Here is a 15,515-nt window from a genome sequence, read left to right on the forward strand (position 1 = left end):
TTTTAAGCCACCGGGTCTGGGACACGAACCGCGGTCGACTACGTGGGAGTCCAGCGACATAGCCATTACGCTAACTGCTGGTTCCCCTCCCTTTTACATTTTTAACATCCTCAGTTGTAACTGGGTTTTGTTTTATCTACTTCAAGATCTTATATTTGTTTCTAATCGTTATACCTATTGGGGAAAAAAAAAATCATGGATTAAAAGCTAGAACTAAGAGAGCAATCACTTCAAACGAGTCCAACAACAAGCTAGTTAAAACAGCACCTTCCTCCTGTGAGAACATGTGGTCTGTTTCTAATCAAATTACCATATGTTTGTCAAACGGTCCCCTCTGCCCCCCACAAACTTTTCCTAATATTTTTCCGTAAATGATGTTAAGTTAAACGGCCTATAATTGCTCGCTCTATCTCACAGCCCTGTTTGGAATAATGATGTGTAACACTTTCCAGACCTCAGCAATCTGACCTGTCAGCAGAGGACATGTGGAAACGCCAGGTAGAGCTTCCCTCAGCTCTGTCCCTGTGTATTTCAGGGTAATAAGCCCTCCACACATTCACCGGGCTGGCCTTTTGTCCTGAACCTGTCCCCCTAACTGTTCTCACCATTTTCTTTTTCTTTTTTTTTTTTTTTTAAGAGAGGTTTTTGCTATAGGACGTGTGTGCTCACCAGAAAGACAGAGAGAGACAGAGAGACAGAAAGCGAGAAATCACCCCCCAGGGGGGATGACCATGCCACAATCCCTTCTCCTCCTTTCTCCTCTTGGGATCTTGGGCACGCACGCACATGCGCCCGGCGTGAGTTTAAGCCACCAGGTTTGGGACTCGAACTGTGGTCGACTACATGGGAGTCCAGCGACATAGCCACTAGGCTAACTGCTGGTCCCCTCACCACTTTCTTCCACTTCTCCTGGAGCAGGAAATGAGCCCCCCCCCCCGCCCCGTGCAATCACTCAGCTACTTGAGCTCTGTGAGAAGCAGGTGCCAGTCCCCTGGTCCTGAACTTTCTGACCCCAAGGCTCAAACCCTCTCCTCCCTCCTGCTCTTTGTTCCTGGCTCTGACTGGAGGGATCCCGGGGTCAGAGGATGCAGATGGCTAAGGATGAGTGCTTTTCTTCCTGTGCTCTGGACCCGTCCAAGGAGAGGCCAGACTGATCATTCTGGAAGGTTCCCTCCAGTTGTATCCCGGCATCCTCCACACTCGTCCCCATCCCAGCACAGTGGTGTACAGGTGTGGAATGCCGTCACTGGGGCCTGATCATCATGCTTCCTCTTCTGTAATTATTCCCCGGGCTCCTTACTCCTCGTCTTTTACAAACAGCGTCTATCTCCAAATCAATGTGTGTGTATTTTAAGTCTCCCTCTTGGGCTCCTCCTTCTAATCTTTATATGCTTCCTTAATCACATTGGCCTTTCCTGCCCTTTTCCTTCCTTGGACTTCACCAAGAGAGCTTTACGTTGTAGTCTCTTCAGCTGATTCTCAAATATCCCACTGTGTGTCTTCCATACTTCATAGGGTCCCCTACAAAGCCCCCAGGGGCGTATGCCGTTCCTTCTGAGGCCTGGGGTCCTTCCTCGGTTGCTGGCCCCTCTCAGAGACCTTCATGTCTCTCTCATGACCCAGTATCTGTGTACTGGCTGTAATACCTCCAGCTCCCTATTTTTTTCTTGAAAATTCTTTACTTATGATCCTATCTGAATTAGAATGATGTCATTGAAGACTCAAATATCTTTATGAATATACGTAACTATAGATTACACCTTCTTTTATTTAAAAATATTCTGTATTTATCCTCAAAGACACTCTGGTTTCAATGCTGTCACTACTTGGGCCAATAGTGAATTCTATAAAATACCATTTTTTTTTTGGAAAGCTAGCCAGACAATGGCTGTCCTCATTCAGAACTATGGTGTGAACTGCTTGACATTTACAAAATAATTTCCAAATTCTATTTTTTTTTTCCATCTTAGAAGTTTCTTTTAGCATCTTCAACTACTCTCCTTAGGAAGAACAATGACAGGTGAACCTTTAGCTCAAGGGCTAGGAGCACCACCCCTCCCTCAGTACAGTCAAAATCTGTGTATACCTTTTTATTTTTTTTAAGAATGACTTTATTTAACATTTATTTATTTATTTTAATTTGACCAAAGAGGGACAGAGTGAGAGAGAGAGAGAAGGAAAGTGAGAAAGCAAGCTACAGAGTCTGGGACTAGAACCAGAGTCAGCCATGTAGGAGTCCAGTGCCCTTAACCACCATGCCACCTACCAGCCCCTGTGTATAACTTTTAATTCTTCAAAAGCTAAACTACTGGGACTGGCACTTAGCATAGTGATTATGAGAACTGGACTCCTCCATGACCAACCCCGGTTCAAGTCCTGGACCTGGCGACTTGCTTTCTCACATTCTTTCTCTCTCACCACCTTGCCCCTAGTCAAATCAAAATAAAGTTAAATCAAATAATTATTTAAATAAAAAGGTAAAGTACTAATAGCCTGCTGTTGACTGGAAGCCTTAAATAAACAGTTGATTAATACATATTTTATATGTTTTGTGTATTATATCATGCATCCTTACAATAAAGTAAAACAGAAAAGAAAATATTACTGATGAAAATCATTAGGCGGTCTGCCAGCCCTGTAGTGAAGTGGCCAGGCACTGTGTGGAGGGAGCCAGATCTCACATGGCTGACTGTGGTTTGAATCCTGACCCCAGCAGCTTGCAGAACACACTAGGCCTGTGCATATGTGTGCCTGGAACTCTGGTGGAATAGAGAAAGGGGAGGAAAGGAATTGTAGTGTGACCACGCCCCACTGGGGGTGCTTTCTTTCTCCCATCTCTCTTTCTGTGTCTGGCAAGTACCTGTGCCGTCTGGTGTATATTTAAGAAAAATGAAAAAGAAGAAAAAATATATTTACATTGCTGTATTTTCTAATATATGTGTTGAAAATTGCCTCCATTGAAGTGGCTTCACACAGTTCAAACCCGTGTTCAAGTAGTTAAAGTCGGCTCCTACCTAAACGAGCTGTGAAATAGGTCACAAAAGTATAGAATCACTTATAAGAGATCCATCTGGGGCCAACAGGTGGTGTGGGGGTTAAGGGCACTGGACTCCCACATGGCTGACCATGGTTCGAGTCCCGGACCCGGCGGTTTGCTTTCTCACTTTCCCTCTCTCTCTTCAAATTAAAAAATGATTAAAAAAATAAATTATTATTACAAATAAATAAAAATAGGGTCCCTGCCACCCCCAGCTAGTTGGCAGATGCCTACGAGATGGTGCGGTAGGCTTGCACCTGACTTCCTGCCACACTCACGGCTGTATACCCCACTTGACCCCGCCACGCCGGAGGTGACTTGCTTTCTCACTTTCTCTCCCTCTTTCTCTCTCACTCTGTCCCTCTCTGGTAAAATTAAAAAGAAATAAAAGAACAAACTAAAATATTTCATTTACAAAAAAAGAGAGAGAGATTCATCCGTCACTGACGGGGTTATTTAAAAAAAACTAAAATCTTTCATTTAAAAGAAAAAAGAGAGAGATTCATCCGTCACTGACGGGGTTACCTGTTCCTTCTTTATTTCCATGTCTAGTCAATGGTATCTATATTCTGGAGTTTTTGTAACCTCTATTTGCTGTCTTCCTTTTTTTTTTAAGAAAGGTTTTTTTGCTGTAGGGCACGTGTGCTTGCCAGAAACACAGAGAGAGACAGAGACTGAAAATGAGAAATCACTCCCCAGGGGGAATGGCCACCCACAATCCTTTCTCCTCCATTCTCCTCTCGGGATCTTGGTCACGTACGCACATGCACCCGGCATGGTTTAAGCCACTGGGTCCGGGACTCAAACCATGGTCGACTACATGGGAGTCCAGCAACATAGCCATTACGCTAACTGCTGGTCCCCCCCCTTTTTTTTTTAACAAATTAGCAAAGCCTTTCATAATTTGTCACACCATGGTTATCTTCTAAAATATCTGTAATTCAGAAAGCTCTGTTTGCAGAAATTTTATAGACAGTACTATCTGTGGGTTTCTTTCTTCACCTGATTCTGCCTGTTCTTTCAATGAGGTTACTTATTTCTTACCCAATTTGACTTAATTTTTCCTAACACATTCTTCACTTGGAAAAGTTGTTCGTCAGACGTCAGATAATCTGGGTCACCCTAAACGTGGCTCCTGTATCTCTACTGTGGGTTCTGTCCGCTCTCCCTTTTATCTTACCCTACCTACATGCCTCCGCTCACCTCACTGCCCACACCCTCGGCTCACGCCAGACTGGTTTCTGCATTCACTGGGACACCAGCTACAGGAGTTGAGAATTCACCTGGCCAACGAGGTGGCACATGCAGAGCTGGGGGTCTCACCTCCTGCTTTCGTAGCTGATCTGCCTCATGGTGATCATGTCTAGCATGTGTGGCCTGCTGGGAAATACTTCCTTCCTTCATCTGTTGTTCAGGAACAGAAATTGTCCCTAATGGCAAAAGGCAGTTTGCACATTCTGAAATACTGTGATCAATTTGCTAGCTTCCTGGATACGTTAGGTATGCACTACTTTGTGCAAATCGGCTGTAATAATATCTTGAACTAACACATGAATAGGCGTGTAGGTACTAAAAGAGTCTTCAGGGTCATCATTTATTACTGGAATTCTAGAAAAATATATTAGCCATGTGTATGTAAAATACATTTTGTATTTTCCTCCAGGTTTTGAATATGTGTATGTGTGTGTGTGTATTTATATTGAATTGCTACCATGCAACTAAGTCCCAGTCTAACACTGAGAACTATAAAAATGGATGCAAGGCTCAGCTGCATAGTGGTCAAGGTGACTGGATCTGACATGGTATATTGTGCAGTTCAAGTCCCAGACCTGCTGGCTTGAAAAACATGTTGGGTGCATGTACATATATACCCAAAATCTCCAAAGGAGAATGGAAGAGAAGGGATTTCATCATGACCATCCCAGAGGGCTTGGTCTCTCCCTCCCTCTGTCCTTCTCTGGTAAATTCACACATCCTATAGCAAGAAAAAAAAAAAAAAAAAGGAAATCATAGGGACTGTGGAAGAGAAGCCCAAGCCCAAGCCATGGATTGCTCTCAGGATTAGAGGCTGAGCAGGGAAGAATGGTTAGAGGATGATGATGCCATAACCCGGATCAGAGAGCTGGGAAGAGGACTGGATTGCAGGGCAAGGTGAGCAGCTGGGTGACATGGGCAGTCAGTCCCTTGAGGGACATCCGTGTAGCAATGTCATGGAGTTAGTGGAGCTGGAGGCCTGGCATACAGGAAAGAGGTCAGGTCTTAGGCGAGGTGCGCAAGAGGTGAGAGTTGAAGCCCTGAGGTGAACTTTTGCCCTGAGGGTAAAGAAGCAGGAACACAGGGAGCTAGTCACAAAGCCAGGCAAATGCAGATTCCAGGAAGTAAGTCTCAATAACACATTTTTGAAAAGTGGGTTAAGAATTCACAAAATTTACTCAATTGAGCCCTTGTAACCGAGGAGCCAGAGAGCTAGACTAAGGTGTATTTCACCTTAGGTCATTATTCCCTGCCTTTGGGCTCCTTTAAGATTAAAAGGGTGGCTCTGGACTCCCACATGGCCGACTGCGGTTCAGGTCCTGGTCCTGGCAGCTTGAAAATCATGCCGAGCATATGTGCCCAAAATCCTGAGAGGAGAATGGAGGAAAAGAGATTGTGATGTGGCCATCCCCACAAGGGTGCGATTTCTCATTTTCCCTCTTGCTGTCTCTCTCTGTCTCTCTCTGGCAAGCACACACTCCTCCCTGTGGCAAAAACCTAAAATGAATGAATGAAGTAAAAAGATTAAAGGGGCTAATACCGAAATGTTTACCTTAACTAGCAGATGAGTATTACGTCTCAAACCAGGCAAAAGTGGATTTCAGAAACGAGCAGAGACCCAGTTACAAATTGATATGTCCTGAAAATCAGGTTGCAAAGCATTTTAGAGTTCTTAAAGATGAAAGGGTTAATGTAAGTATAAGGTACTTTGTGCTGCATATTATCGTTTTTATTACTGTCATCATTGTTAATTATCACCACCACCATCGTACACTCCTGCAAAATCATTAGTTATCAAAAGACATCTTCTCTAAGGAAACTTGGCGTTCTTCAACTCCTGAGATTTTCTTTTATTATTTCTTTGGTTTTATATCTATATAATTTCATGGAAAAGGTAACTTATTATTTAGTGCTACCAATTCTGTGTTACTTGATCCAGTGCTAACCAGGGTCAGAACGCAGGAACACTATAAATTGGTGATCCATCTTCTGAGTCTGCCTAAACTGTGTGCTCCAAGAGGCCATAACAGGCCTGAGACCCAGCAAGTTCTTGGCTACTCCTAAACTTTAGTAACCCAACTGCTGGAGTACAGCCACCAGGAAGGAGACATGAGGCCATCATCTACTTTCAGATTTACCTGCCAACTGCCCCCTTAGCTCCATTTTTAGAAATCTTTTTACAGGGCCAGCAGGTGGCATCACCGGTGGTGAAGGGGCTAGATCCTACTTGGCTAACCATAGTTCAAGTCACAGACCTAGTGGTTTGCCTTATCACTTTCCCTCTATCTCTCTCTCTCTTTCTCTCTGGTAAACGTACATGCTCTGTGGAAAATTAAAAATAATAATAATAATGATAAGATAAATTAATCAATCTTTAAAAAAAATCTTCTTGTAAAAACCTATCTTTGTACTTGTTGCGTTGAGCCAGATGGATGACTAAAATCTGAGTTGGTTTCCTATTACTGTCATAACAAACAGTCATTACGGCAACTGAAACAACCCCCCAATTTATTATCTTACAGTAGTGGGGGTCAGAAGTCCAAACTGAGTTCCATAGGACCAAAACCAAGGTGTCCACAGAGCTGCGCTCCTGGAGGGCTCTGTGTTAACGCCGTGTTTCTATCCACAGGGAGTAGCAAATTACCCATTTTGGCCCATTGTGGAGCACTGTGTTCTATATCGTTTGGGAAGCATGGTATTAGTCATTGAGAGAAGAAAAAAGACATGGAACTGTGGCTCATCACCCCTTAAAGTTTCCTACCGGGCACACTTAGCAACAGCACTCACTGCCCTGCGGCAGCTACAGGTAAGGACTGGCCATCCTTCAGTGGCAGGGAGCACAAGGCAGGAGGTTGAGCACAGGCTTCCTAGTGAGTGGGAGAGTTACAGTAGGGTTTTGGAAAGATCTGGGCTTAAAAGATAGAGGTGGAAAGGGGTGCCCCCAGTTGGGCAGGAGTTGCTATGGAAATGTGCAGTTCCATGCACAGAGTCCTAAGGCAGGGACTCTGTCACATGGGGGAAACTGGGCTGGGGACCCTGAGAAACGCAGATGGCAGAGGTAACATCACTCCGTCCCTGCCCTTGCCTCCAGCCTGTCTGTGTGGCAACCTAGCTTGTACCTTCCCATAGTCTCCCTCCTTCATTTTTGCCTTCTTTTTTTCCTTCCTTCTCTCTTCTTGCTGTCATGAGCCTCAAAGCCGATGATACATCATCCTTGAACTCCGCAAATGACAGTTCTCTCTGAGACCACTGACCTGCCTTCCTTTTTTTGGGGGGGGGCAGTGGGGGGGAAGGGAAGGTTTTTGCTGTAGGGTGCATGCACTCGCCAGGAAGACAGAGAGAGACAGAAAGTGAGAAATCACCCACCAGGGGGATGGCCACGACATAGTCCCTTCTCCTCCATTCTCCTCTCAGGATCTTGGGCATGCACACACACACGCCTGGCGTGAGTTTAAGCCACCAGGTCTGGGACTCAAACTGCAATAGACTACATGGGAGTCCAGTGACATAGCCATTACGCTAACTGGTCCCCTATCTGCCTTCTGATAACCTGCCATGAGACTGAAAGAGTGCCCCTTCCCCTGTGCCATTAATTCAGTTAAACAAGCGTCACGATTGGGACAAACTTTTAGACAGTTTTAGGTTGTTTTAGAAATTAAAAGGCACGTCAGGGCTTAAGAGGGCTTTACTTCCCTAAGAGAGATTTGCTTATGTCATGAACAGGGGTTATTAAGAAGTCATTCCAAGAAAACCAATCTGTTGCTTTTTATTTTTTTATATATCCTTTAAGTTCACAATGAAATGTTTCCCTGATTTACAGGCATTTTGTTGAGAGTGAAATGAATTCTATTTGGCAGTATTTCTTAGTGGTATTAGAAAGACACTGTACATTTTAAATCCAGGCTATTTCTGTGATTTTTTTTTTTTTAAATGGGTCAGCAAAGAAAATGTGCCTAGGGACCAGCAGATGGCATAATAGTTACATTGCTGAACTCCCACATGGCCAAGTGAGGTTCAAGTCCCAGACCTGGCAGCTTCAAATTCATGCTGGGTGTGTGTGTGTGTGTGTGTGTGTGTGTGTGTGTGTGTGCGTGCGCACGCGCGCGCGTGTGCCCAACATCCTGAGAGGAGAATGGAGGAGAAGGGATTGCGGTGTGGCCATCCCTCCAGGGGGTGATTCTCTCTGTCTCTTTCCGTTGAGCGCACATACTCTATACTAAAAATCTCTCAAAAAAACAAACAAAAGAAAAAAACAAAGATAAAAAACAAAAGAAAAGAAATTGTGCCTGATATCATCATCTAAAATCAGTTTGAACTTTTGGCAATATGTCAAGTTTTCTCTAAGGCATGCTAATAGTGATGTTAATAGGATGTGTTTATTTCTGAATCAGTTTTAGCTTTGCAAGATTAGGAAGTACTATATTACTTGATTGAAATTCCAAAATTTAAAAAATAAAATACAGGGTACCAGCAGGTGGTGTGGTGGTTAAGGTGCTGGACACTCCCACATGGCTGACAACGGTTCAAATCCTGAATCCGGTGGCTTGCTTTCTCACTTCCTCTGTCTCTCTCTCTCTCTCTGGTCAAATTAAAATAAATGAATGAATAAATAAAATAAAAATAAATCATTCTTAAAAAATAATAATGCCCGAGGCTGTTGTTTAAAAAAAAAAACACATAGTAATCATTTGAATGGATCCTACTGACTTGTATCAGAAATGCAAAAGGCATACACATTTTTAATACCTTTTATTCCCAACTGTCAGACTTTCTAAAGTCTTCCTGAAGCTCCTTCCTCCCTTCTGTTTCTCCCGCTGTAACATAATACCGAGTGTTTTCCCACCGGCCTCAATGGGCACAGTGAAGAAGCTGATGCAGTATTAGCTTTCAGACCTGTACAAATGTCAGCCCTCCGTGAAGCCTGCTCTTTCCCCCCCAAGCCAAGGCAAACATTTCCTTGTAGAAGTATGGGTCCCATTGCATAGTGGTGTGTCATTTCCACCTGAGAGCCTGGGGCGAGGACGATATCTGATGGCCTTGGATAGGAGCTGGCGTGTAGGCGGGGCTAAATGAAGGAATCCGTGTACCCATTACCAAAGAATCATTCCCATGCTTCCCAGCCAGCTCGGACAGAAGCAGGACTTACTCAGACCAGTGCATTCAAATGGAATTTGATTGTACACAGCAAAATAATAATCATAATAATAATTGTGCTCTTTTTTCTATTTGAGATCCTGTGGAAAAGTGAGTATTCATTCATAGCTTATGCTTACATCCAAACTTTTCAAAATTCTTATTCCTGGGACCAGCAGTTGGCATAATGGCTATGTCGCTGGACTCCCATGTAGTTGACTGCGGTTCGAGTCCCGGACATGGTGGCTTAAACTCATGTCGGGCGCGTGTGTGCGCGCGTGCCCAAGATCGCGAGAGGAGAATGGAGGAGAAAGGAATTGCAGTGTGGCCATCCTCCTGGGGGGTGATTTCTATCACTTTCTATCTCTCTGTTTTTCTCTGTCTGGTGAGCACATGCACCCTATAGCAAAAACCTCTCCAAAAAAAAAAAAAATTCTTATTCCATCTCTATTCCTTTATCTCTTCATTGCCTTTTTCACTATTCACTAGGTCTTGCATTTTCCACCCCTTCCTTTATCCTGGCCAGCTCTCACAAGCTCAGTGCACCAGGGTCATCCCCTGGTTCCTCCTTACAGGGCGGGATTCACGGGAGGTCAAATCGACTTGCCAGAGCGGGTGCCTGGGTATCCACTGTACACACGGGCTTGCTCCACAGAAAACCCCAGGGGTTCCTCAAAGCCTTGGAGGGCTACACCAGTAATCACCTAAGACACAGCCTAGGGTTCTTCTCTCTGAAGAAAGCACACCTGACAAAAAAGGAGGCTCATTCCAGTGCTGAGTCATGAGTAAGAAACGTCCTGCTGGTGAGGCCGGCAGGTGGCATGGTGGTTAAGACGCTGGAGTCCCATGTGGTTGACCAAGGTTCAAGTCCCAGGTCTGTCCTCTCTCTCTCTCTCTCTCTCTCTGGTAAGCACATGTAAATTTTTTCAATAAATAAATAAATAATTATTTTTAAAAAAGAAATGTCCCCTTGGCGGCTGCTGCCCTTCCCTTCCCCACCCTGAGACTGTATTTGAGGAGCTAAGTGTCACCCCACATGGGAGGTACATACTGTGCTGTCCACTTTACGCATTCCTCGGCTCTTCTCCCTCACATTTTGAGAATGAAGCCGTGAGAAGGCAGTTGTAATCTGCGATGGCTGGGAGGGCCCGTATTTTTATCATCGAGCCATCCCAGCCATCCGTTCATTCTGACTGACTTTTATAAGAAACCGATAGGCATGGCATCATTTCCTTTCCCCCACCGAGGATATTCAGTGCTTCGCTTCTGGTTTGGTTTGGTTTGGTTTCGAAGTAAAGCTGAAGAAATCGAATATATAATTGCGTACGATAAGTGATAGTCATTTAAAACTATATTTTGTAAATTCTGAAATACGTATTGGGCTTACAGAGACGTTCCTTGTGAGACTGCTACGTCTTCCACTTGTCGTACTATTTTGGTGAAATGCGCTGGGCTAGATTTTGGATGTGCTTTCTGAAACGGTATCCAAAATGCAGTTTTCGGGACCAGCAGTTAGCGTAATGGCTATGTCGCTGGACTCCCAGGTAGTTGACTACAGTTCAAGTCCCGGACCCGGCGGCTTAAACTCAAACCGGGCGTGTGTGCGTGCGTGCTCAAGATCCGAGAAGAGAATGGTGGTGGGTGATTTCTCGCTTTCTGTCTCTCTGTCTCTCTCTGTCTCTCTGGCGAGCGCATGCGCCCTATAGCAAAAACCTCTCAAAAATAAAAATAAATAAAAGCAGTTTTGTTTACTACTGTGTTTCCTACATAAAGTGAAATGGCCTGGCGGAATACATAGCTCTCTGGCTAAGAGCTTTGACTTATAGTGAGGGTGGAAAGAAATAAGAACTCTGATTGGCCCACGGATTAGATGAGTAGGAAAAAAAAGAGAGAAGAGAGAAAATTAGCAAAAGAATTGCTCATTTTCCTTTCTGCTCCTTCTGCTTCATGCCACCAAGCCGAGATAAGAGAGAAGCCTTTTTCACATACTTGGACACATTCGTAAAGTGTGTATGGGAGAGAGAGAGAACGAGAGAGACAGACAGACAGACGGACGGAGAAGCCCGTTGATCCCAAGCCAGTTTTGCTATTGGGAGATGAAATACAATCTGTCCATGAATCAGCACCTCCCACCTGTCCTGAAGGTGGGACGGCTGTGGGTGCCAAGGCATTGTCTCCTCTTTCAGCTGGCGACCGAGGGCAGTGGGCGGCAGCCATAGGGAGGGGACGCTGAGCAAACAACGCAGAGCGCTGGATCCTGGCGTGGGTGGGTGGTGGGTGGTGGGTGCCGGGCGCGGCCAGGACTCGGGCCGTCACCACATGTGGTACTAAGCCATCACCCACTGGTTCCAGAAAGGAGGTGAAAAGATAACTCACGCTGCAGTCCCTCCAAGAACTGGGACATTCCTTCCCATAGGGAGAGCGCTGGCTAGGGAATGGTTTCATTTAACTCATGAAAAGGCCTGAGCTTGCCCCCCGTCATTGGGGTTTATCTGGCCAGACATAAAACAGGGCTGGTTGGTTGTCTGTAGAGAGGATCTAGCATGGGTCTGCCACGTCTCTTCCAGTTTATCAGCCTCCCATCAGTGACGGGGTCTGTGCCGTCATGGTCCCGCAGGCTCACCACTCTTGGGTAAACACAGCTGTGACGGCTGTGGGTTTCTCGTCTCTGCAGCAGAAGCAGCTTCCATGTCTGCTCTGTGGCCCTCATTGAACGATGTCCTCAGTTATCAATTTCTCAGACTTGCCGATCCACATAGGTCTTGTCTTAGCTGTCCCCCAACCGGATACTATTTCTATTACTCTGCTCCCAAGTTCTGTTGAAATTCTTTGAAATAGTCTCCTAGTCTCCTTTTCTTTTCTGCTTTTTTGATGTTGCTATTTTCCCCCCAAGGAATGCAGCCTATTTTTCTTCTTTTTTCTCTAGCTTTATGATTTTTTTTATTTTTTTTATGATTCTTTTTTTGGAGCGGTTTTTGCTATAGGGCCCATGCACTCACCAGAAAGACAGAGAGAGACAGAGAGACAGAAAGTGAGAAATCACCCCCCAGGGGAGATGGCCACGCCGCAATCTCTTCTCCTCCATTCTCCTCTTGGGATCTTGGGCACGCGCGCACACGCACCCAGCGTGAGTTTAAGCTACTGGGTCCAGGACTCGAACCACGGTCGACTACATGGGAGTTCAGTGACATAGCCATTACGCTAACTACTGGTCCCACTTTATGATTTTTTTAAGACAGTTGAGTCTTCCAAAACTTCATGGGAAATGCGTATTATGAAAAAACTGTGCGTGGATTTTCAATTTTTTTTTTGCACGAAAACAGACTCATACTTTAATTCCACTGTTTTTCCCAAACTTTGTGAAGTCCCGTCATATACCCTATACCTGTATAATTTGCATGCAGCATCAGAGACTTCAAAGTAAAACATGTATTTGTTTTGAAACATGAGTTGATGATAAGTCATTGTTTTTCTTCATTCTGTCCACGTGAGTAGCATTTTGAATCTCAACTTGAGCTGTAGTTTGCATTCACTGTTGTTTATATAAAATGGCAATAATATAGTTTTTTTTTTCACCTGAAAGAAATAAAGAAAAACACTTCAGTCAAAAGAATTAGGAGTTAACGTTGAACGCGGACTTGAAAGTTCTCCATTTAGCTATCTATTAATATATCTTCAACCTTATGTATCATCTTTGTTTCCCTATCTTTTAAACGAAGGGCAATTATGCTAAACCTCACAAAAGGAGTGGGAGGTTAAATTAATGTTTGTGAAACATGTCGAGATCTTATGATTAAAAGCGCCATATTGTTGCAAACTGATATGATTACTATCAAAGAAAATAACTGCGCGAGGAAGGAATTTAGATTCATCTGACTGCATTGTCCCTCATCTTCTAGGTTGGCCATGTAAGCCCTCTAATCTCTTGCAGTTTTCTTTCTTTTGAGCGATTTTTGCTATAGGGCATGTGAACTTGCTGGAGAGACCGAGAGAGAGAGACCGAAAGTGAGAAATCACCCCCTGGAGGGATGGCCATGCCACAATCCCTTCATTCTCCTCTCAGGATTTGGGCATGCACACACATGTGCCCAGTGTGAGTTTCAAGCTGCGGGGTCCAGGACTCGAACCATGGTTGGCCATGTGGGAGCCCAGCACCTTAACCTGTATGCCTCTTGCTGGCCCCACAGTTTTTTGTTGTTGTTGTTTTGTTTTGTTTTGACCCTCGAGTCTATTTCCAAGTGTTGGAGAATATTGGAGAGAAGGTCATAGTTATGGAGTTTCAAGCAGGGGAAATATGTCAGGTATTGTAAAAGCTCGGGTGAGGGATGGACTGAGTTTGCAGGGCATATCTGCTGCTGATGTGTGGCACAGCCTTCCAGCAGGCACCAGAATGTTCATGTATAACGTGGGCCCTAGATTTCTCGTGGCATTGACTCTGCAAGAAAAAGAAGTCCCTGCCCTCAGTTCTTCTTGAATGGCCAGCAGGACCTTCATCCCTGCTGCACAGAATCTGACCAAAATGAAGGCTTCTCACACATTTGTCAAGTCCCTCAGGGTGGGGGAGGGATGTGCAGGCAGCCAGGAGTCTCAGAGGCAGGCAGACTGCATAGAGAAAACGAGGTGGATACAAAAACCGTACCTAAATGGAATGCGTGTGAAAATTGCGGAGGAGCGCCCCTCGCCCAGGCCACAGGCCACACATACAACAGGTTCAACGCAGATGGCAAAATGGATTTCTCCATTTATTTCCCACAGATGTGTTTCATTTTGACTGTAAAAGTCAGGGCCATTATGGATGTGTGGGTTTCTTGAGTGTTAGAGAAGCAACGTGACCTGTTTCTGTTCGGGCAGTACTATTACCTAGTGCAGAATTGCCAGCATATCTTAACGACAGCTAACTTGGGACCAGCAGTTAACGTAATGGCTGTGTCGCTGAACTCCCATGTAGTTGACCGTGGTTCAAGTCCTGGACCTGGTGGCTTAAACTCACGCCAGGCACGTGTGCGTGTGTGCCCAAGATCCCGAGAGGAGAATGGAGGAGAAGGGACTGCGGTGTGGCCATCCCCCCTGGAGGGTGATTTCTCACTTTCTGTCTCTCTGTCTCTCTCTGTCTTTCTGGTGAGCACATACACCCTATAGCAAAAACCTCTCCAAAAAAAAAAAAAAAAAGATAGCTAACTTAATCCATAGTTTTTGTTTTGCTTTGTTTTGTTTTGGGGGGGTGGGACTTGTTTGATTTTTTTGTTTGTTTGTTTGTTTTGTTTTTTAAATATTTTTAGAAGTTTTTGCCATAAGGCTGAGCGCTCGCTGGAGAGAGAGAGCGACAGAGACAGTGAGAGGGAAAGTGAGAAATCACCCTGCAGGGGGCAATGGCCATGCTACGATCCCTTCTCCTCCACCCCTCCTGGAATTTGGGGCATGCACACACATGCTTCTGGTGTGTATTTGAAGCCACAGGGTCCAAGACTTGAACTATGGTCAGCCACATGGAAATCCAATGATGTAACCACTAAGCCAGTGGCTGGCCCCTAAGCCGTAGTTATTAAGCCTGGCTTGTCAGACCAGAGAGCTGTTAAAAATATGGTTTTCCGGGGACCAGCAGTTAGCGTAACAGCTATATCACTGGACTCCCATGTAGTTGACCGTGGTTCAAGTCCTGGACCTGGTGGCTTAAAACTCACGCCAGGCGCGTGTGCGCGCGTGCCCAAGATCCCGAGAGGAGAATGGAGGAGAGGGGATTACGGCATGGCCATCCCCCCTGGGGGGTGATTTCTCGCTTTCTGTCTCTCACTGTCTTTCTGGCGAGTGCACGCACCCTATTGCAAAAACCTCCAAAAAAAAAACGGTTTTCCAGGGCTCGTTTTCAAGCCAGGTGAGCAGGGGTCTCTGGAACACAGGGCTCTGCAGAAATCCTGGGGCTGCCAGCTCAGAGCTGGGCATCTCACTCCAGGCCTGCAATCAGGGAGTGTCACAGATAGTTCTATTGTCCCCTGACCTGTTGTCCCTGCCCTACAGCAAAAAAAAAAAGTCTCTCATAAAAAAAAAAAAGAAAGAAAGAAAAAAAAAATACTCACAGTGAGGGATTGAAACA

At 45.0% G+C, this 15,515-nt stretch overlaps 1 protein-coding gene across 3 annotated transcripts in view; it reads left to right on the forward strand.

Annotated features, from left to right (window-relative positions):
* GMDS (GDP-mannose 4,6-dehydratase) overlaps nt 1-15,515 on the forward strand; it is an 806,940-nt gene that overhangs the window by 671,560 nt on the left and 119,865 nt on the right. For 2 of the 3 annotated variants that reach the window (XM_014585775.2, XM_027769778.1), the window contains exon 10: nt 6,921-7,214. The exons of the other annotated variant lie outside the window; for it this stretch is intronic. In XM_014585775.2, coding sequence (XP_014441261.1) covers nt 6,921-7,214 — 294 coding nt within the window. Of the gene's footprint in view, nt 1-6,920; nt 7,215-15,515 lie in introns of those variants that run through there. 3 annotated transcript variants of the gene reach the window in all.

This window comes from Tupaia chinensis, unplaced genomic scaffold (assembly GCF_000334495.1).
Source record: "Tupaia chinensis unplaced genomic scaffold, TupChi_1.0 Scaffold000090_1, whole genome shotgun sequence".
Lineage (NCBI taxonomy): Eukaryota > Metazoa > Chordata > Mammalia > Scandentia > Tupaiidae > Tupaia > Tupaia belangeri.